The sequence below is a fragment of the Lonchura striata genome, chromosome 3, assembly GCF_046129695.1.
Source record: "Lonchura striata isolate bLonStr1 chromosome 3, bLonStr1.mat, whole genome shotgun sequence".
In the NCBI taxonomy this organism is placed as follows: domain Eukaryota; kingdom Metazoa; phylum Chordata; class Aves; order Passeriformes; family Estrildidae; genus Lonchura; species Lonchura striata.
Window position 1 is genome coordinate 28058126 of NC_134605.1, and position 22000 is coordinate 28080125.

General features: G+C 48.1%; 2 protein-coding genes across 2 annotated transcripts in view; both read right to left on the minus strand.

The window, feature by feature from the left end:
- Positions 1 to 2013, minus strand: part of XRN2 (5'-3' exoribonuclease 2) — a 32684-nt gene extending 30671 nt beyond the window's left edge. Inside the window, exon 1 of the mRNA XM_021537709.2 lies at positions 1875 to 2013. Coding sequence (XP_021393384.2) covers positions 1875 to 1949 — 75 coding nt within the window. The 5' untranslated portion in view covers positions 1950 to 2013. The remainder of the gene's footprint in view (positions 1 to 1874) is intronic.
- A 3475-nt stretch (positions 2014 to 5488) lies between these two features.
- Positions 5489 to 22000, minus strand: part of KIZ (kizuna centrosomal protein) — a 29226-nt gene continuing 12714 nt past the window's right edge. The window contains exons 8-13 of the mRNA XM_077782006.1: positions 20924 to 21037; positions 18995 to 19130; positions 18146 to 18290; positions 14038 to 14137; positions 7309 to 7352; positions 5489 to 5728 (exon numbers count right to left, since the gene is read on the minus strand). Of these exons, the coding sequence (XP_077638132.1) occupies positions 5625 to 5728; positions 7309 to 7352; positions 14038 to 14137; positions 18146 to 18290; positions 18995 to 19130; positions 20924 to 21037 (643 nt within the window). The 3' untranslated portion in view covers positions 5489 to 5624. The remainder of the gene's footprint in view (positions 5729 to 7308; positions 7353 to 14037; positions 14138 to 18145; positions 18291 to 18994; positions 19131 to 20923; positions 21038 to 22000) is intronic.

Genomic DNA, 22000 nt, shown 5'->3' on the forward strand with positions numbered 1-22000 from the left:
TGAGAACAGCTTTGATTACACAGAGATTAATCTAACATTTACAAATGTGCTGAAAAAGGCAAATCTGCTCTTAGAGACAACTGCCCCAAACTGTTACAGATATAATTGCTGTTTAAATTGTTGCTGCTTTTCAATAACAGATCTTAAAGGGTTATCCAAGACAGCCCCAGAGCCTGAGGGTTCCCAGATCCTCGGGAGAGGTCACCTCAGGCGTTTGGTGCAGAAACCAGAAGAGCCAGTGCTGCTGGAGCTCAGCATTAAGAGAAACTGTTAAGCCCACAACCCCCCTTTTATTCTATAAAAATTCCCAGACAGATTCTTAGATCTTAATTGCCCCCTATTAAAAATTCACTTCTCGCAGCGACAGGCAAAATAAACTTCCTACCTTGCTGAGAGGGACTGAAATCACAGCTGTAATAAAACCACAAAAGCAACTCACAATTTTAACCAAATCTGTGCTTCACTGCCTGAATCGGAAACACAAAAACACCCTGAAAAAGCGCAGAGCGGAACATCCTGCTGCAGGCAGGGTACACATGCAGCCTCAACACGGAATTTCACCACTTCACCCTTTTCTCCCTGACCTCCTCCATCATGCTCCCACTCTATCCCCTTCCAAGTATTTCCCCAAGGTGAGCACACCTTGGGAGAAGGAGCAGAGAGGCAGAAGCGCCACCACATGCCCTGAACTTTCCAAACCAGCACACCACAGCCAGTACCATCTAACAAGACAACACAAATTATTTGGAAAAGCCCATGGGAAAAGCAGTTTGGAAAGCAAGAGCTCCAGAGTCTGCCTCCTCAGAAAGGCTCGAATTAGCCCTGAGAAGGCAAACTTGCCACACTCAGGGCACAGTGTGGTAATTCACCATGGTGCAGCCACTCAAAGCCTGCTGCTGAAGGGAGACAACCCCCCCCCATCCTTCCTGTCCCTTCCCACTGTGACCCATAGGATGGTACAACACCCTCACAGTTGCAGGCATGTGCCTGAAGGAACCAGTCCAAAAAAACACGGAAACAAACATCACTTCAGCTTCAATACTGCCTGGAAAGGCAGCTGTGGTCAGAGCCTTCACTGAAACCTGCTGCTGCTGCCGCCATGGAAAGCCATATTTTAGAGACATCTTTGGAATAATCAGCTCCCTGTTCGGCCAGGAGATGTTTATCCTGAACTAGAAAACACCAACAACGAGACAAAACCCCCTGAGGCTGATCAAGGTTCGAGCACAAGCACAGGCTTGGTGTAAGTCTTGGATGTAGCGCCAGAGGCGGCTGCGCTCGTGTTTCCAGGAAGTTCTGGAGCTTGCTGCGGCTTCTAATTCCCATCAAAAAAAGTTGTGGAAAAGAAAGGACTGTGAAAAACATTCAAGAAACAGCAAAAAGCACTCCCACTGCTCCCTACTCAAATTTCACCAGTGCCTCAAATCCCACCTTTCCGGATCGAAGTCGCATGAGGGCAGAGCCGAGGGCGTCGGGAAGGGCTGGAATTCCAGCGAAGCGGCCGGAGAAGGGGCTCGATTCCCTGCTCCGGCGCCCATTCCCACTTCCTCCACGTGCCCGTTCCTTCCAGGAGCGCTCACGCGCGCCGGCGGCACTCAACGAGGCGCTGGGATAACTCCTCCCGCTTCCATCGGGATTAAAAATCCGAAAAAAACTCCAAAACCCAAAAAACCCTCAAACTTCTCCCAATCCTAAACAGCACCCGAAACAAACCCAAACACAACCCTAGTCCACCTACCCACCGACATGCCTTGGAAAGGCCTCGGGGCAGCCCACGGGGGCAACAGCGGGGGCTCAGCACCGGTGCGGCCGCCACGACCGAGGCGCCCCGGGGCGCCATGCCGGGCCCGTGCCATGCCGGGCGGCCTGCTCACCTTCTCCTCGACGCAGTTGACGATAATGGAGGGGTACTTGCGGCTGAGCCAGCGGAAGAAGGCCGGGACCCCCATGGCGGCAGCGAGACGGGCTGCGGCCAGCGGCACCCGCGGCACTTCCGGGTCGAGGGGGCGGCGCGGGGCATGCCGGGAAGGGAGGGGGCGGCGCGCGCGGTCACGTGGCGCGGTGCCGCCGTCTGGGGGGGGGCGGGGAGCGCGGCAGCGGCGGGAGCCGGGAGCGTGAGGGGACAGCGCCCCGAAACGGGTCTGCGCAGCTCCTGGCATACAAAAGGGACGCTCACAGGGAAAAAGCAAAACCAGAGGGCACAAGAGTGATATCCAGGAGGGAAAGCGAAACCTGAGGGAAGCCTGAGGCAGCCCCACTGCCGCCCTCACACTCAGCCAAGACAAGTGCGACAACTTCTCTTCAAAAACGGCCATAAAGAAGCAGTTTAACAGGAGAATCACCTTCCTTTAGCACCTTGTTAAAACATGGGGTGCTGCTGAGGGGTGCTTTAGGCTGCACGGCACTGTTGTCCAACAAGTCAATAATTAAGAGAGACATGGATGATTTATTTCAGTGCTGCGTGAGCTGCATGCTCAATATATTCCCTAAATGCAGCACAACCACTGTTACTTAAAAATCCAGAGCTGGCAACATCCTCAGCACAGCCCCTCTTTTAGGATTGATCAGTTATTTCCACATGAGTTACGTAACCCCAGCCAACTCTTCCATGTGCTCAGGGGAAGGGTCTGCACCTCTTCTTGGCCTGTAGGTGTGAGTTTCAGTGTTACGACAAACACGGTTCAGCTGTAGGATACATGGAATTTGGGTGTTTTGCCAAGTTAGGAATGCACACATAGGCATCAACATCTAGATTTCCTATATCCTTAAAGCTTGGTGGTTCCAGGGTGTCCTTGAAGGGATGCACTAATACGTCTCTGCATGGAAGTATACAAAAATATTACATTAGAGAACATCCCGACTTCAGACAATTTTGACTTATCCTGCGTTTGGCAACAACAGAAGCAATTCAGGGCACAGCTGCTCTGTGCCCTCTGAGGGGACATTTCCAGTGGGAAGTGGCTCTTTGTGATTCCTGAGAGCAACATGAGGCAAGGAGTCCCCATGCCCTTGCTCTGCCCGTGGCATAAGCAAATACTGTTAATTTGTGGCCGTTCAACAGCACCAAAATGGAATTAAACGGTTGGGAATTAAATGGGATTAAGACAAGCCAGGTTTTGCTCTGCCATGTCCTGTTGCCATCCATCAGCTCCGTTAGCAGGGCAGCCGCAGGGCCAAGGACAGGGAACAGCAGCCTGGGAGTCATTAACAAAAATAACAAAGTCTCAGCAGTGCTTGCTGAGTCAACGCTGCCGATTTGGGTTGCAGAGGAGAACTTTGGTACCTGGCTAATTCACTGTAGAATAAATTAACCCAGTATTGTGTCTCTCATTATTCTTATCCTCATTTGGCTGTTGTTAAGCCATTTTTTGTTGTCATTCCCCTCAATAAAATCTGTGACTTCAATAAATTTCCCCTGCAACTTTGTAGTCGCACCAACCACACCTGTGGTATCAGCTGAAGATTGTGCTTTATCTGTTCCTTACAAAATGTTCCCTGATTGAAGCTTCCTATTGTAGTGCTTCTCCTCCCGGAATTTTGTAGGGAGCATGGCAGCTTAGCATGAACATTTTATTTGTATTGATGGGCAATCAGTTTTTCTGATAATGATGAAGAAAACAGAAGGCTGGCAGATGCAAATGAAAGGCGATCATCTTATCTTATAATTGCTTGGGTAAACAAGTGCTGGAAAAATGAATACTGCAGCAGACAATTCCTTGAAAAGTTGGTCTGAGCATCAGCAGCTGCACTGGGCAGTGAGCCTGGGTCTCACCTGCTAATTGCACATCCATGAGCACAGCACAGAGCAGAGAACCCTGGGCAGGAGCAAGGAAGGCTTCCTACTCAGGCACTTTCCTCAGATGAGTGGTGCGCTGATGGGAATCTGTTTGGGGTGTATTGATTCCAGTCCCTCTGTCTGTCAGCATCACCTGCAACCAGGGCCAGGCTGCCAGCGTGACAGCTGTGAAAGAGCACAGGGAAGTTGACTAGTTGACTGGCAGGATGTTTTGAATCAAATGAGTCTGTGCACAATAAGAGTATCATCAATAACGCTCTGGAGGAACCTGGCTATTGCTCCGACACCAAGAGGCAGAGATTGCCTGCATGTGGCTCTACAGCCATCCGTCACCTGTCATGGGCCGCTGTCAGGGCTAAGCCAGACTCTGGTGGTGGAAAGCCCCACACACTGGTGTCATGCAGCAGACAGAAAGCGGGCTGACATCAGCAGCCCAGAGTCACTCAGGAGGAGCTCAGAGCTGCAAAGACACTGCGCTGCTGAGGCAATGTCCCTTGGTAGCGCAAGCTGCTGGATTTTTCCAGTGAGGCTGCTCCGCCTCTCCACGTTCCTCCCAGGCCTTGAGCAACATGCACACCCCACAGCACTGACAGCAGGCAGCAGTCCCACAGGACACAGAGCGTTGGTGTGGTAAAAAGGACATTAAAGCCCTCAGTAAAGTCTGGCTTTAGTTACAGAACCACAAGGTTGAAAGGGACCTTCAAGATCATTGAGTACAACCCATGCCCTAACACCTCAACCACGACACTGAGTGCCACATCTAGTCTATTTTAAAGCAGATCCACGGATGGTGTCTCCACCATCTCCGCAGGCAGATGATTCCAGTACTTTATCACTCTTTCTGTAAAAAACCTTTTTCCTAATATCCAACCTGTATTTCCTTTGGTGCAGCTAAAGACTGTGTCCTCTCACTCTGTCAGTTGCAACAGTCCCAGCAGTCTCCCAGGATGTCAGCCTTACTCACAGCAGCCAGCTGTGCCAATAGCTTCTGCTTGGTTCCAAGACTTCTGCAAGTCATTTTGTTCTGTTGAGCTTTCAGCCTACACGTTCCTCTTATTACACTGAATGTTGGTCCCATTTCTAGCTGGGTTTTGAGGAACGGGGTGCAGAGATGGGTGCCTGTGTTGGGAGACGTGGGAGTGCAGCACAGCACAGCACAGCTTAATTGGGGTGCTGCTTTCTGCTTTTGAACTTGTTGTCATTTAAGAACAGCTTTAACATGTCCCCTAGTTTCTCCATCCCAAAGAAAATCTCATGTTTAATGAACGTAATTTTTAGATAAAAGGAAGAAGAAAATTAAAAATGCATTAAGCTCCTGGAGTCATCCAATTACTGTGATGTCCACACAGCAACACCAGCATGGATTTCACAAAGCAGGGAAAAGCAGGAAAGCGCTGGGGCTTGCCACATGTAAATGCTGCTCTGTTCCAAAATGTGCTGAATTACAAATGGACATTTTATGCATTTCTTCTTCTTGATCTGTTGCAGAAGAAGATAAAGATCAAACATACCAGCCCACCCCAGCAGCGCCTATCTGCATACCCACAATGCATGTCTGCTTCTTCCCAAACCCTGTCTAGCACTGAAGTCCCAATATTGGGATGCCACAAGCCTCAGGAGGGGACTGTCATGGGGCAGGATTCCCATCAGAGCAGGAAAACACTGCAGGTCAGAGAGAGCACACAGACAATATATAGGACCCATTACATTTATTTGGTATTTAAATTTTCTTTGCCAATTAAGTAACAGGCAGTGCTGCAGCCTGTGGCACAGTCATTGTGTAAAAGAAAACACAGTTTGTTTCTTCCCAAAAGCCAGTGAGAGAATCTCAGTCATAGAAGTCATCAAAGTCGTCTGAATCTGTGCCGTGGGTCCGTGGGCGCAGAGCAGCCTCGAGTTCGGAGCAGCTGTCGTCAGATTCGCCCCAGAATGCTGTGGGTGAGAAGACGGAAAGCAGAGGTGCAAAACCTTTTCTGTGACCATGCCACTTGTCACAGCCATGAGCACAGGACAGGTCTCCTGAGGCTGACTGAGGGCTGGGAGTTGGGAGCCTCAGCCCCAGGTGTGCGTGTCTGGCATAGTGTCCGGCAGCAGAGCGGCTGCTGGACAGCGGCCTCATTCAATGCTTCCACTCCATTGTGCCACAAGGTAGCTGGGCAGAATATTTCCACTCCAAGCAATTTACTTGACCAAATGCTGTCTGAATTGCAGCTTTGTCTATTCTCTTCCCCTTTCTCCCCACTACTTGACCCTACGATGAAGTCACCAGAGGGCCATGACATCACAGGGTTGGCACAAAAATAGCAATGGCATCACAAATGAAAAATCACCACTTGGAGATCAGAGCAGATCCATGCAGGTCTGATCTCAGTGGAGCACATACATAGCTTTTACCTTAGGCTCTGAGAATCAGCAAACTCTTTTACTGACGGCAGCAGAATCCCACGGAAATTCAGAGTGCCTGAGAGATTTCTGGAGATGTGAATTCTTTTGACCCATGCATAGGACACAGTGGGAAGTGTGGCACATGAAGTCAGGGCCACAGTAGCTGACAGAGCCATGCTCTCTGTTCCTACCTAATCCAGAGGCTGCTGGCTGTCCAAAGGCAGCTAGAATGAGGCTCAGGGCTGGGCCAGGACAGCAGGAGGAGGAAGGCTGTCACAACTCACACACACACTGCAGCTCATGTTTGAGGCACTTTGGTGCCTCTGACAGCACCAGTTGCATGAACACCTTATCTACAAATGCAGCATCTGCATCTTTCATCCTCCATCCCCGGCCCCCTGGGCCGTGGGGCTGTGCTCTGCTGGGAACATCAGAGCCAGCCCTGCGCTGGCTGCCATGCTGAATGGCTCCAAGACAAGAAAGGGGCCAGGCATGCCAGAGTCTTTCAAGTGCCACCAAAGCAGCTGTCCTTGATGGCATCTGTACCTCAGTTCAATGCCACATCTCTAAAACTGGGCCATTCTGGACTGCCAGCACCCAGAGCAGGGCTCGAGGCGGAGGGATCCTGGCTCCCAGCACTGCCCTGCTGGCAGGAGGCTCTGTCAGACGTGGATGCAAGCCCTGGTGGGCTTTGCAGGGGATAAAGGGGGAACTGGAATGTGTGGGCAGCAAAACCACACAGGGTCCAGACACCAATTCAGAATAAAAGCAGCCTGGCCACACACAGAACCTTCCAACTGCACCCACCCACATCCCAGGTCACATGGAAGACCAAGGAACCCCCAAGTTTCTCCTTCTCCGTGTTCCCTCCACCTGCTGTTAACTGACATTTGATTAAACCCCACAAAGATCTCGACCAGTTCCACACCACTCACGCAACAAACATCTCCTCTCTGCCCTGGATTTGTCCTCCTGAGCTCCCTGCTGGCTCCCACAGGAGACAGGGAAATTTCATGCCTCCCCTTCTTTCTACCTTATATAGGTCATAACATTCTGGGAGGGCTTCTATGGTATAAATTTAACTAGAAAGACACTCAATTTTCAGTAGTTTAACATTTGTCTCTTACCTTTGGATTTTATGGGAGTTAATGTTTCCTTCCGCAATTGAGTCCTGTAAAATATTTCAAACAATCAGCAAAGTGTCTCCAATTAAAAAAACATAAGTGACTTTGTAAAAAATACTGTGAAATGGTTTAAAAAAACAACCCAGTAACTTCTGTAACTGGTTTGTTTTTTTTTTTTTTTTCAAATAACTATTTAATCACGGACTTCTTCACCTAAAAGGTGGAGAAATTCATGTGCAGGAGGGACACTGGTCCAGCTGTTCCTGGAGTCATTCCCTGGTAACAGCACTGATTTACAGCAGCACTGAGTTAAGGTACAGAGGAGCAGAGCTCTGCCAAGCTGCTGCTGCCTTTCAGAGCACGCAAAGTACAGAAAGACAAAATTCAAACAAAACCAAATTCCCCCCAGTGCTGCTCCCTGCACTTCCTGCCTGTGCGCTCCGGGTCCTGGCACTGTCCCCCAGCCCCATGGTAATGTACAATCTCCGCTGCCTTTGATCTACCTTGATGTGTGTGCAGCCCAAGCCTGCTCTGCTAAATGGCTGCTCTTGTGTCTGGAGCATCACAGGCCCTTTTGAATCTCTCAAACAAGCTGGAATCATTTTGATCTTTTGTGTGCAGTGTGTGCATTGTGTTGGGGCTGGGGAATAATCGCACAGGGGCAAACATAGGGGAGAATTAACTGTTACAGCAGCAGTCCTGCAAGAAGCTCCAAAAATAAAGCTTCAGCTGATTTTAATAAGGAAGTTCAAATAGGAGCTATTTAGGACGTCACTGGGCCCACCAATGAAATATAAGGCAATGTCAAGGTGAAGTTTGAAGCTGTGGCCTCAGTCACAACAGGACTCTCTGAAATATCTGTGATTTGCTGTGTTTCATTTAAAAATACGTCAGCCAATAGAGAAGTGCTTAAAGTGGGAGCTGCAAATATTCCACTATTGTGGAGGCATTTGTGAAGGAGACAAAAAAAAGCAAAGATGATTCCTTGCTTGCATTAACCTCAGTATTCAGTCAGAATTTGGGATTGCAGCTGGAAAGCCACATGTAAAGTTTCACACATTGCAGCTACCAGTGGTGCAGCTACTCTTCCTTTTAACCCAGAGAAAGCTCCCACTGTTTAAATCTTATTCACTGTCCAAAGGCTCCTGCTTTGCAGACAGAAATTCCCAGAATATTAAACACAGCCCAGGTTCCACCACGGCAGAAGTGCCAGTATCAATTGACAGCTCTAGCAGAGTATTAAGAGTGATGTAACTCATAATGACCTTATTCAGTAAAAAACTTTTAAACTGTTGGGCTTCAAATGTTTCTCCAACATTCCTTTAGTGCACTATCCCACCGGCTTTCCCTTTTATTCCAAACAAGACTCTGCACTGCCTTATACTCTCACTTCTCCTTCAAAGGCCTTCACTCAACAGGATAACCAGAAAGGATTTAAAACCTGAGCCTCTGGGCTGATCCTGCTGAACACCCTGAGCTCCTGCTCCCTTTGGCCAGATCTCCTGATCCTCAGCACTTCCCAGAAGGTGCTCCACACATCCCAGGCTCAGTCCATGAAAATGTGCTTAAGAGGCTGCGCTGTTTTCCCCAGGGTATGGAGCAGAAAACCACTTGTTGGTGAGCTGTAGCTGGCGAGGCTCCTCCTGTAGATGCTGGCACAGGAACCATTTCAAGTAGCTGAGGAGAAGATCAGGGGGCAGAAGCCATCGCTTCCCCTTGGCCACATCCCAGCCTGCTGCTGGGAAGGGAGCGTGGGGTTCCTGGGATTTTCTCAGTTCCGTCCCACTTCTCTCTGTGGTTCAACCCCACCACAAACCAGTGGGTCAGTGCTTTCAGTCCAGTGCTGAGGATCACCAGGGAGGACTACTCACATCTCTAGGGCTTGATCTTCCAGATCCAGCTGAGGGATCCATGGAGAAAGGACCACCATGGCTGTATAAACATCTGGAGACCTTCCCACTGCCACCCCAGCTTCCCACAAAGAGAAGGAGAGCAGGGAGAGAGATGTTTGTGTTCTACCGAACACCATCTGTTCCCTGGGGTTAATCTTCCTGGGGCTAACCCAGCAGGTGTTGTATGGGGCTCACTCCCCAAAGAGCCTGGAGCCAAAACCAAGCACTGCTATCCCCGGAGAAGGGAGATGGGGACAGGGTGGCAGCAAAGGCTCGGCAGAAGAGCTGTCAGCACAAGGAAATGCTGGGCAGATACAGAAAATGGAGCAAGCACATCAGAAAGGCCGGAGTGGGAATGGCAGATCCCCCAGCCCAAACCTGGGAAATGTTGCAGGAGATAAATTCTGGGGTGAGGTGTGTGAAGCTGGAGAGATGCAGCAGCACCTTTGCATTGTGCAGTGGCTGCACTCGGCAGCCCCAGCCGTGGCAGTGCTCACCCAGCACAGCCGCAGCACACAATGGGCACAGACCTCCGCCGAGTCATTTTCAGGCTATAAATGGAACCAGGCTGGTTCCAGCGCCTTCACTAATCCCCCGTCGTGACCCTCCAATATCCGTTTACACATTTGCTTCTTCCCTAAAATAATTCCAGACTGAACCCAGGCTCTGACAAAGAGAAAACCCAAACCAGTTTCACATCAAAGAGCCTTTTAATCTCTCAATTTCTCTGATGAAACAGGCTTTTTGTATTGAAGATGCTGCAACAGTAAGGAATGAAAAAGCTCCAAGAAAATATTTCTTCCTCTATAATGAAAATTATTATTAACAGGATGATGCCTTGTGAAGGCTGACCTAGAACAGAAGCTAGAGGAGTTAAAGAATAAAGTGTTTATTAAAAGGCCTCAATGGATACACCTTGGGCAGTCCAAGAGCCCAGCCAGGGCTACACCCAAGATGAACCCAAAATGGTCATGAAAATGGACAACCAGTCACAAGGTCTCTCACTTTTCTAAGTTCTGGTCCATTTGATATTGGAGTTAATTGTCCAATTATACCTTTAGGTTATGAAATCCTAGCCTTCTTGTTCTTCTCTCTTCATTCTGCTGTTGTTTATGCTCTTGGGACTGAGATTTGTATTGTTTGTCCTTGGTCCCCAGCTACAGAAGGAATTGTTTTGTCTGCCTCCTCTGTGAAGAGACCTTACTATCCCTTAATATGAAGCTCAGATCTACACACTAAAGCAGTAGAGAATCTGAAAAATAGTCTATAAATATTTAATTAAATAAATTTAAAAAATCTAAATAAATGGATTTATAGATATATATATCAAATATATATATATAAATATATAGATATATAAAATAAATAAATAAAAGCTAAAACCTGAGGCATCAAGGAAAATGCCAGGACAACAAGAGCCAAGGTAATCAAAGGGGCTTGCTGGAAAACAGCAGAAAATGTTTTACTGTGGCCTGAGGATCTACTTGCTAAAGTACCTGTTGAACTTCTATGTTTTAGTGTCAAGCAAAAAAGACACCCAAAAAAATTGGGAAATCCTAAATGCCAATGGAGGAATTTTCCCACCCAGGAAAACCAAATACATATTCTGCACAGTGTGACATAGGCAGTATAAATTCAAAAGTCCATTCATCATGCCAGAGCTGGAGTAGTAACACTGAATTTCAGTAATTACACTGTGAGTAGGACGACCCTTATTTTAGGATACAAAGATTTCTGTTGAGCTGTGTCTAAGACTGGTCTCTGTTTGGATTCACCATGCTAGAGAAAAAAAAAAAAAAAACCACTGACACAAAGATGCATCACAACGTGGTAAGGAAGCTGTGCAGGAGAGCAGGGGCAGTGCCAAAAAATCCACTGTTTTCTCTGTGCTCAGCTGGCAGATGTTGGTGCCTCTCCCCACACACCTGGCAGGGCAGTGACATCCCAGCAGCACTGCTTCTGCAACAGCTGGGTGTGCAGGCATGGGAAACAAGGCTCACACAAACAGCTGGAACAGCAGAGAATCCTGCTGGAATTTTCAGTCATCTTCTTACAGAAGCCATTTGACAACTGGGAGAACGTTGAGGGGATAAAACCATTGGATCCTGCCTTGTTTCTGGGTGCACCTCCCAGGAATCCAGAGGGACACGATGGCACTTCTCCTGGATTTCCAAGGGAAATGCATTTGTGCATGTCCTGAACGCTGCCAGCCCCAAAGCTCTGGGATGTCTTCTCAGAGCACAGCAGACTTTTCAGTGTCGGGACTGGTTTGGGAAGAGGGAAGTGGGGGATGCGCAGAACCCGAGTGCCCCCCAATGGCCAAAGCCAACGGGCCCAGGAACTATTAATAGATGAATTCGACTCTGCCAGCTTCTATTTGCATGTCACTACAGCTGTGTTGGGCAACAGGGCTGAAAACCAGCCTTCAGAGACCCCCTCCAGAGTCCTTCCAGCAGATTAATTAAAGTTTAAAAGACTTTATGCTGTGTTGGTGTCCTGACAAATCCAAACTGGGCTTTGGTTCTCAGCTGATAACACACCTTTAATCTCTAGATTATTTGGAAATGAGACAGCACAAACAAGTCAAAGAAAAATAAAACGCCTGCCTCCAAAATGGGGAATTCCCAGAAAGCGAGTGACCTCCACTGGCTGCATCCATCGCTACAATCCCCCGGAATGCCACACACATAGCTGCCTACCCGCCTGCACTTGCCAGCATCCTCAGCCCTGACTTCTGATACCTTCTTCCCCCAGGACCATATCATTTAACACCCTCTCGCCTGCTGCAGCACCCTAACACTCCACCCAGAGGTGCATCTCCATGCGTAGCAACATTCTCCCAGAAAAGTAAAGGAACCAGAGAAAAGCGGTTTTCTTGCTGGAGGTAGAGCAGGCGGCACTTGTGGGAGAAGAGGAAGCTCTGGCATGCACTGCTGAACAAAAGGGAACAAGTGGTCTTTACTCGGAGAGCAGTTTCCTATTAAGACTCACTCCGTTGTACATTATGCCTTTCATCCCCACTCAACCACAAAATGATTTTGCTGTAGGAAATACAATGGCAGAAAAAGATTTACATTGAAAGAATCTTTAATAATAAACTGTTGCAGATCTGCCTACTTCCCCATGATTTATAATACAATAAACATCGGATTCTATTAAGTCTCATGCACTGAAGACATGCACTGAAAACCTGAGTATGAAAGCCCTCAATTCTTCCCTTCTCTAGGCTCATAATAGTGAAACGAGCATGGATAAATGTGCTAAGAGTATCTCTTTGCATCTTTTATAGCTTGTGTGTATCAATCTGTAAAGCTTATTAAGAAAGTCATTGCTATGCAAAACAGCACCCAATCTCTTTCTCTTGCTTTTCAACAGCACGCAGTGTTTAGCCAATAGGGCCAGGCCCCGGTCCCTCATTCCACATTCATAACATGCAACATTTGCACAATGTGTATCTCAAAGGCTGCTGAATAGAAAGCCTTAATACTCATGTAAACAACTGCAAACCAATTACTTAATGAATCAGGCCCACACATAATGAGGTGCCAGACAAAGAGCTATAAATGCATTTTTGTGCCCGAGCCTCTGCTTTAAAGTAAAATCCCTCAGCTGTAGTTTGGGCTTAACTGGCACATGATAATTATTGTCTGGGGGACATCAGAGGAGCCACGGTTTTTATTCTGGTCCGGCGGGGTCCACACCGAGGTCACTCATCAGCTCAGTGACAAAACGCGGCAAAGGAGAATTTATAAAGTGCCATGGCTGAGCTCGCAGGGATGTTTATTCTCAAGTAGTGGGTTTGAGACCACTTGTGAAAGCAATAAAGCCCGAGGAGTGGCTGCTGGGAGCAGAACTGCAGTGCCGCAGAACTGCGGCATCACACGGCACAGCCCGGCTGCAAACAGCTCTGCCTCTTCCTCCTCCCTGTGCCGTGCTCCAGGCAGCCGGCACCCAGGCTACTCCCAAACCCCACTGTGGCTTTGAGCCATTTACAGAAACTAACTCTCACACTGACTTACAGATTTACTACCATGGGTTTGTAAAGCAGTACCATCGTGTATCCCTGCACAAAGTGCGCTGCTGCTGAGCACTGTGAGGCCTGGAATTTTAGACCAGAGGGAATTATTTGAAATCTCTTACAAATCAAAATTGGAGAAAAAGAAAAAAAGAAGACAAAAAAAATGTACAGCATCTAACTGAGGCAGAAGTGGCTGCAGGCATGGTTGGCCGGCAGTGCAGCAGCAATGGGGCTTACTTTGGAGAGTTTTTATTTTAAATTAAAAAAAGTTAATTTTAAATTCCACATTTTACTCAGCCACAGTGATCCTGTAAGTAAGTTCTCAGGGCCCTATTCTGCTATTCCTGCTGTCCCAGGCTTCAGGGAAGGGCTAAAATATAACATCTCAAAAACTTATCTACAGGAACACCCTTGCATTTCATAGCACAAGGCAGGATAATCATTGGCTCATCATTCTCAAAGTTCCAGAAAACAACTTAACCTAAGATGGTAAGAATTAATTCCACACAAAAGCAGCAATGCCAGTCATCAATGCTCGGTTACAGCTCATATTTAATGTGTTTGAATTATAGAATTTCTGTGATTTTAACAGCAATTGCAGAATCAGAACTGGCCTCACCCACAGCAGCCTAAAAATCTGTGGAGCAAGAGGATTAAAAGCAATGAGGGGCTCATATCCTGTGGTGTTCCAAACCTGTGGTTTTGATTACAGAAACAGCAACCTTAAGCCTGGTCCAAGTAAAAACATAAATCAGGGGTGCTTCAGCCCTTTACTCTTGGAGTTTCTCCCTCATGGAACCATTTCCAGTGTTGCAGCCTTACCTGGAGAAGGGAGGAGCGCTTCTATCCGACAAGGAGCTGCTTTCCAAATGTGTTCCCAAACTGCTGCTTCCTTCGGGACTGTCGTGGCCACGATCCTCACCTGTGCAGGAAAAACAGGGACTATGAACTTCCCAAGTTCCCATTTACATTAAGAAGAAATTATCTCAAATGTAGATTATTTTGGAATGTTACAGTTCTGTCAATGCTATTTGATATCTCTGTGTTTTCAACCGTTGTCTTGAATTAGACAAAAATAAATAAATCTTACAAAAATTAAACACATATCTTGAGATTTTTGTGACTTAAACAGCCTAACACCCAGCTATTTAAAAATCTGTTATCCCCACTTTCCTTTCTTCCCTTTCCCCCTGCTCTGTGGATCTCATTTCCATTATGTAAAGATTGATTTAAAAAAAAAAAAAAAAAAAAAAAAGGCAAATGGATTCATTCACTGGAGTCAGACAATCGCTCATCTTTGTATTCGTTTCCAAAGCACATGATGCTCAAGCATAAATCCCACTTTAAAAGGCTGCTTTGCATACATATATTTTATATATATGTTTTTATCTACAGCACTGAAACTATAACCAAGCCCTGCTGTCACCAATGTCCCTACCCAGGACAATTCAGTATTTCTGTCCACATTGGATTCTCCACTTCTTAACTGGCTGTGCACATTCCCAGTCCCTTCTGCACTTGGATTGCAGAGGTAAAAGTCCTGCTTGGTCTCAGGCACTTCCAGCAAAGAGGTGCCAGAGCCTGCCCAGGAGGAAAGAAAAATCAAGAATGAGAGGGGAAAAAAGATAAAGGGTGTTAAAAAAAAAAATTATCCCCCCTTTCCCATGAGGTATCCCAGCATATGGCATTGCCTTTTCCCCAACCAGCGCTCAAGCTGCTGCTGCCTCTGCTTAGAGATGGATGAAGAATTTCCACCCAGAATTCACAACGTTAGAAAGACTCAGAGGTCTTTTAGGAACTTAAGTGTCCAACATGAGCTGCTGGATGGCATCATCCAGATTGACCTAAGTGCAGTGTCCAACCTGGCGCTGGCCTTCCATCCCAAACATATCATATGATATCAAACAGAGAAGAAGGTTGAGTGAGACTTATTAAATGCCTCCATTTGGTGCACTCCAAGCAGCACCTCAGAATCCTCAAAAGAGGACCTCACCAGGAAGGACATGTGGGTGTGGGAAAAGTGGTTGCATGATTGTTGGCTCATTAAAGGTGGCCTGAAAAGGAAGGCAGAATCCAGCTTGTGCTCCTTCATGTTCCTATATAATAGATAAAGAAGGGCTGATTTTTTTCTTTGTAACAGGGCTTTTCCTCCTTATTCTTACAGGAGATTTTAGACCTGGAGAGCAGTTGGGGGTGACATTCCAGCTGTTGTAAAGCAGAGCCCAAGGAGTGGAGCAGTTACGCCATTTTTATTCAAATCCTCTACAGCCTTAATGCCTGCTCAAATCAAAGACAAGTGAAGGGAAGAGAGAGAATCTTGTTTTGTTAAAGATTTAACAAACCTGCCCCTTCAATAAAATCAGCAATTTCCTACTCATAAATGAGACTCTTAAACAGTCATCCAGCAAAACAAGAAATAATGGGTTTTATCCTTCTTAATCTCACATTATTCACCTACCTCAGGAACAATTTCTTTTGCATCTTCCCCATAAAAAACAAAGCATCCGTGGAGGAGCTGAGAATGAGCCCTGCTCTTCCCCTGTATTCTCACATAACTTGGTACCACAGGAGACTACTGCTATCAGCCAGCTCCTCTCTGGGCCAGAGTACCAATCATAAGTACCAAGTACAATCCCTTTAACGTCCATTATTCACAGGTGGCTTCCCATGAGCTCTGAAGAGGGCATTAAAGAACCAACACAAATACTTCTGGAATATTTACAGATATTCAAGCAAATTAATGTTTTGGTTCTTTTTTTATGTATCAGAAGTAAAAGAAAAATGAACCAAAACTCCAGAAGTGTTCCCAAAGTGCCGTCCTAAACACTGCTTGGAAGTGTGTCCACACAGCTCTCACAATGAAGTCTATCAAACCCCAAAGCCCCAAAAGGCTTCTGGTGTTTCAAACCAACACTTAAAAAATGCAGCAAATACTGAAATTAAAAAAAATAAGCCAAATTTGTATCCCTTAAGCTCAGAAAAGTCATACAGCAAAACAATTGTGTATGGATGGTCATCAAGTATCAGTTCATCTAAACCCATCAAAACAAGTTGTTTGAGCCCAAAAGCCAATATACAAGACATGTAGCTTCTATTTTAGGCCCATAATGACTCCAGAGCCCCAGCAAATGGTGATGATAAAAGGGAACGAGCAGCTGCCTGGCAGGGAGAGCAGGGGAGGGGATTAAGAAGCCCCCAGAAGATCACAGGCTGAAGATGAATCATGTCTGAAAGGAGTAGCTTGGCTTTCAAGTGAGGTGTCACAAGCCTCACCTTAGAGGCAGAGGGACACCATAGACAGCTCCCTCACAAGGGATGGGCTGGAACTGGTGTTAGTGGGTTTGGCTGAGGAGCTTCTTGGCATTTTTACACACAGGAAGCATTAGCAGTTGCAGGTCTGCTCCATGAGAGAGCTAGAAGAGGTCAGGAAGCCTCAGTGATGGCACTGGTTGGAGGGAGCCACTGTTATCAGGCAGCTTTGGTATGGGAGGCAGAGAAGAAGCTCCTGGCTGGCACAGGCACAGCTCCTGCCTGGCAGGGATCTGCTCCACGCTTATTCTAATGATCCCCAGTCAATTACTTATGGAAAGAATCAAACCAGCACCCTCTAGAGTTGGCCATTTAATTCCTGCATCTCCACCACACAGACTGACCCCTGTAACTCCAACAGTGGGCCCTGACAGGCCTGAGGAGAGGATATTCACACAGTGCAGTCGTGGAACATGATTACAAGGAATTAAAGAGGCACCGTGCTCCCCACCTTTGTTTCTGCCAACGTGGGCTTTGTGATGTGACATTTAATCTGCACTCAGGGCGAGCAGCTCCCTCTGAAGTTGCCTGCGGCATGGAGCCGCCAGGGTGTGATTGTATAACCCAGTCGAATGCTGGGCCTGAGGTTAATATGCAGCCACCTCTTCCACCTGTAATGGGAATCTTTCCCACCACACTTTCTTGCCTGCTCTCATCTTCGCTCCAGCCTGTGACTTCTGGATATGAACACACCATAATGAAACCATTTCAAAGCGGCAGCCATCAGACCGGTTTGCTTGCTTTTAAGCCCCAATCCCTTTAATTTCCTACTTTTGTTATCTCTTTTTAATGATCTAAACTATCCATTACTGCTCATAAAAGCAGTGCCCACTGGGAACTTGCTACCCTGCTTCTCTGTAGCTTCCTCACAGAAGCACAAACCAACCAAATGTCCCGAGGAATTGAAGACCCCATGGATTTGGGAAACAAGCAAACTGCAGCAATGCCTGGTGGCAGTGGTGTGTGCCAGACTCACTGCAGAAAATTAGATTAAATCAAAGTCTGGTCGCCTCTGCACATAACAGTGGCGTGGATTTCGGAGCCTGGAGCAGGCTGTTTGCATTTGCTGTGCAAAGAGCACAGCAGCCTAATTGCCTGCTGCTGCCAGACCGAAGGGGTGCTCCAGGGGCAGAGCAAGCGAGCTGGAGCTCGCTTATTGCCATCACTGGAATAATGTATTCCCTCCTTGTGTGAAGGAACGAACTGGGCTCTCCCCGACACTGGCACGTCCTGAGTTGGGAAATGGCCCCGCATGAGCCCTTTCATTTCGGCAATTCCTTCTGTGGTCTGGCTTTGTCACGAGAGGCAGCAAATACATCCCCCAGTTCCTAAATGGGAGATGCTTTGTAAACATGAGCACAGAACTCACTGATTCATTTTACAGGGGCCACAGGACTTGGCCTTTTCTCTCCTGCAGAAAAAACCACCACCGCAGGCATCACTTAGTTTGGAAAGCCAGAATCACAAACGATACTGAGATATTGAGGAAAATCCCCCAAATCCATCACAAATGAACATTGATCTACCAGTGGCTATGGCATGGGCCCCTAGGGATTTGAACAGAACTCCTGTGTCCAAAGCAGGAACCTGGAGTGGCAGCCAGAACTGGAACACCCCTTACCTGGTTCTTGCCGTGCCAGTTCCCCCTGCTTTCCTTCCCCATCGTTGGTCGGGATCGATGCCAGGCCGAGAGAGGAGTCATCACTCAGGACAGGTGGCTCATCCCCACACTCTCCTGGAAGGGCCTCTCTCAGCACCAGCACAGTCTGAGCATTCAAAACAGAAACAGCCACAGCTCTATTATCCTCCCCCTTGAGTGTTTTCCAACCCGCATTCAGACTAATCTACACTCCCAGGGTAATCTGCTTTCAGGGTGTTTCTGTTGGATGTTCTACCACCTGACATCTAGGGTGGTCCTCTGGGGCTGGTTTTGGGACAGAAATACAGACTTGAGTCTGTAAAATCTAGTCTATGTTCTGCCTGAACTCTCTCACTGTTTAGTAAATCAATGGATTAACAGCACAGTAAGGGGCTGAGGCACTCACAGCCTATGGAATACAATTTATATTGATTTATTTAAATAGTGGGCTATAAACTTTTGCACTAACTTAGAAAAATCATGAATGTGCTATCATTTATAAAATGCTCTGTGTGTTCAGCACCAAATCTCACTCTGCTTAAAAAAAGTCAAAATACATAATTCATGATAAAAAGTCACAGAGAAAGATGAAGATAGAAGCCTTGTGATGGCTTGCACCAGAGCAAAGGTTGAGCTTGTTCCAGTGCCTGACTGGCATGAAGGGTGGGAAGCTTAAAAAGTCCCTTTTCGTGTGGGATGAAACACTGGACCTATTTCCCTGAGAGCCCAGGGCTGGTTAACCACAGACTGCCCACCCTTGCCCTGACCACCACATCCCACAGGGCACAGAGTCTCCAGTGCCCCTGATTTACCCAAGGTGCCAGTGCCCACCTGGTCGTCCTGCCCCTCCTCTTCTGAAGCCAGCAGCTGCTCAAACATCTCTGCCACCTGCTCCGGGAACTGAACCCTGTGCTGCTTCAGGAACAAGCCATGGTGGTTCAGGAGACTCTGCGGTGCGTCCGTGTCCCTGAGGAACAAACCTCAGTGAGACACCCAACCCACACGTTCTGGGAAAAGCCACAACCCATCTGGTCCTTAATTCCCACTTTCTCTTTTAAAAATGTTCGAAGTAGGAAATGTAGGAAGGCACTTGCGAGTTCTGCAAGATGGGCAGGGGTGACCATCATCATCATCATCATCATCATGTGGGCCCTGTCCTAAGGCTCAGGATTCAAACACACAACCTTGGTCTCAGCATCATGCCTTGCTTACTCCCTGGGGCACAGCCCAGCATCCACTGCCCCAGGCTTGTCTTTTGCTCAGAAAGAATAAAAAAGGAAAAGGAAAAAAAGCCTCTCAGGTGTCTTTTAATGTAGAAAATCTCAATCCTGCAATCCTTTTGTTTGCCAAAGCTGTTTTTTTTCCTGCTGCTCCAGTGAAGTTTCAGAGGAGTGAATTCCAATTAACTCCAAGAGTGTTTGTCCCTAAGAAACCATTCAGGAGACACAAGGAGCTGTTGGTGCCCACAGGCATATCAGCCTCACTAGAGAGGCAGGTACTGCAGAGACCCTTCTGCAGCGCTCACAAGTGCCCTGATCCTGCCAGCACTTGAGCACTGCGGAGCCTGCAACAGGGAGGGAGGTCTAGATAGAAGCTAAGCAAGACAGAATGGAAATTGTTTTCATTCCTGGGTTAAAGAGACCTGAAAAAAAAGTAATTGTCACTTGTCCTTGTGGCATATGCATGGGGAAAAAAAAAGCCCATTTTGAATAACTGCACTTTGTTGTTTTCAAAGGCCATGTGCATCTTCTGTCTCAAACAGAAAAATTTCCTTCTTAGAATTACATTTGTTGTCCTTACTTTCAGATCCTGGGAATGGCTGGCTGAGAGGTGTTTGGAGTTCCCTGCCTGCCAGAGTGGGAGACACTGTGGATCAAATGAGCTGGGGAACCCTGGGCCTGCTCCTGTGGAACAGGGGCCACAACTGGCAAATGGGAGGGAAATAAATGAACTCCTGAATGCTCCCATTGCAAGTGCCACAAGGCTCCATGCTCCAATGGCTCTGTTTGCCAGTGCAGGCCTGGCTGCCTCAGTGCTAGAGGGACAGCACAGATCCAGGGCAGAGACAAAGATGTTCCTCACCCCTGTAGGCTCTGTGTCCCCTCTACCTGGTGTGCTCCTCGTACCCTGCTCTGCTCATGGCCTCGCCAGGGTTCTCCGGTGGGAGACTCCTGCTCAGCGCATGCTGGGACACAGCCTGGAGCTGCTGGAGCACCGCGGCTTCCATCACCTCACGGTCACCCTGAGGCAGCCGGCTGGCCCCAGCACGGGCACTGCAACACAAAGCAGGAGGGACAAGACCTGTGAGCACAGCCCATCCCAGGAGACAGGACAGCCAGAGGGACAAACAAACATCCCTGGTGACACATGTGGGACTGGTCAGGGAGGTCACACTCAGCACTTGGAACATACCAGGCGCAGCCTCCCAGGGAGACAGAAGCTGAGCACATCCCCTGAGTGGAGCCAGCTCCAATGGCAAGCTGGGGGGCAGGCCTGTTTGGGGCTCCTCTTCCCTAATTCCCGAGGAATTCTCCAATAAACTGCCTACAAGAGTCTCAGTCTGTGGAGGCTGTACATTGCCGTCAATGAAGTTACCAGCAATTCCTAGTTCTGCACTTAGGGGCCCAGAGGCTGAGGAAGGACAGCGAGGGCTCTCTGCCACTGCTTTTGGCGAGTTCTGGGGATGCCCTTTGCCCTCTTGCTCCATTTACTGTGTTTTTCTGGCACGGGCCATTTGTCACCCGGGCTGCACTCACTCACCTGGGCAGCTCCGCTGTCGCCGAGGGCTGGCCCTGGTACAGTGCCCGGTGCAGGGGACTCGTCGTCTCCACCAGGCTCTCCGGGAGCTGCAGTGCATGGCAGAGCCCGCCGGGCCTGCAGATGGACAGACAGCATGGGAGTGACCGACGGCGTGTGACGGGGCTCCTCAGTGCATTCCCATCGCACCCCTTGGGAAATAAACAGCTTCGTTTGAGCTTTCCAAATGGCAAGAACCACGTTCCCCAGCTCTGAAGGAAGGAGGCGGGTGGGGGGGGTGGGGGGGGGAGAGGCACATGAGCAAACAAACCATCCAAAAATCAGCCCGGGCTGAGCCGCTGCATGGAAATTATCCCTGTGCCGAGCACTTTAATTCCTTCACCTCCACAAGTGAAACAAATCTGGTGACCACCAACAGGTATGGGGACAGGCCTGGAACCTCAGAGGGGTTTTGATGAAGCTGCAGTTCTATAATGATGCAAATGAGGACTTAACCACTGAAACAATACCGCGGGCTAATCCCGGGACAGAGGTGTAAATGGCTATTCAGGCCCCCCGGCTGCCTCTTTGTGGGGCTCCCAGCCCAGGTCTCCCCAGCAATGAACACTGAAGCTGAGGCAAAAGAGAGTTTTCTTTCTTTTCTCCACATGCAGGAGCTGACATGTTTCCACAGTTAACCCTGGCTTACTCTGCCTCCCGGGAGAAGCTCTGTGCACAAAAACTTGCAGCATTTGCACACTCGTGCTGAGCTGTGCCCAAAGCTGTGTTTTCCCTCCAAGTGTTGGGCAACAGCGAACAATTAAGTGGGGGCTGCTGTGTCTTTAGTCGAGTTTACTAGACATTTAATAAGCAAAACAATGCCCGGGAGATCACATAGGCAGTTAAACAGTGCTTTCTCTTTTCCCCCAGCCTTACAAACCCTGTATTCCAGCGGCCGGCTCATTTCCCATTGTTTTCCTCCCACTGGGTGGTCCTTCCAGGGTGCCACTCGAGAGGGATACAATAATAAAAAGGGAAGGGGAAGGAAGGGACACCAACATAAAGAAAAACAAAATGTATGACAATCTGCAGCAGGCTACG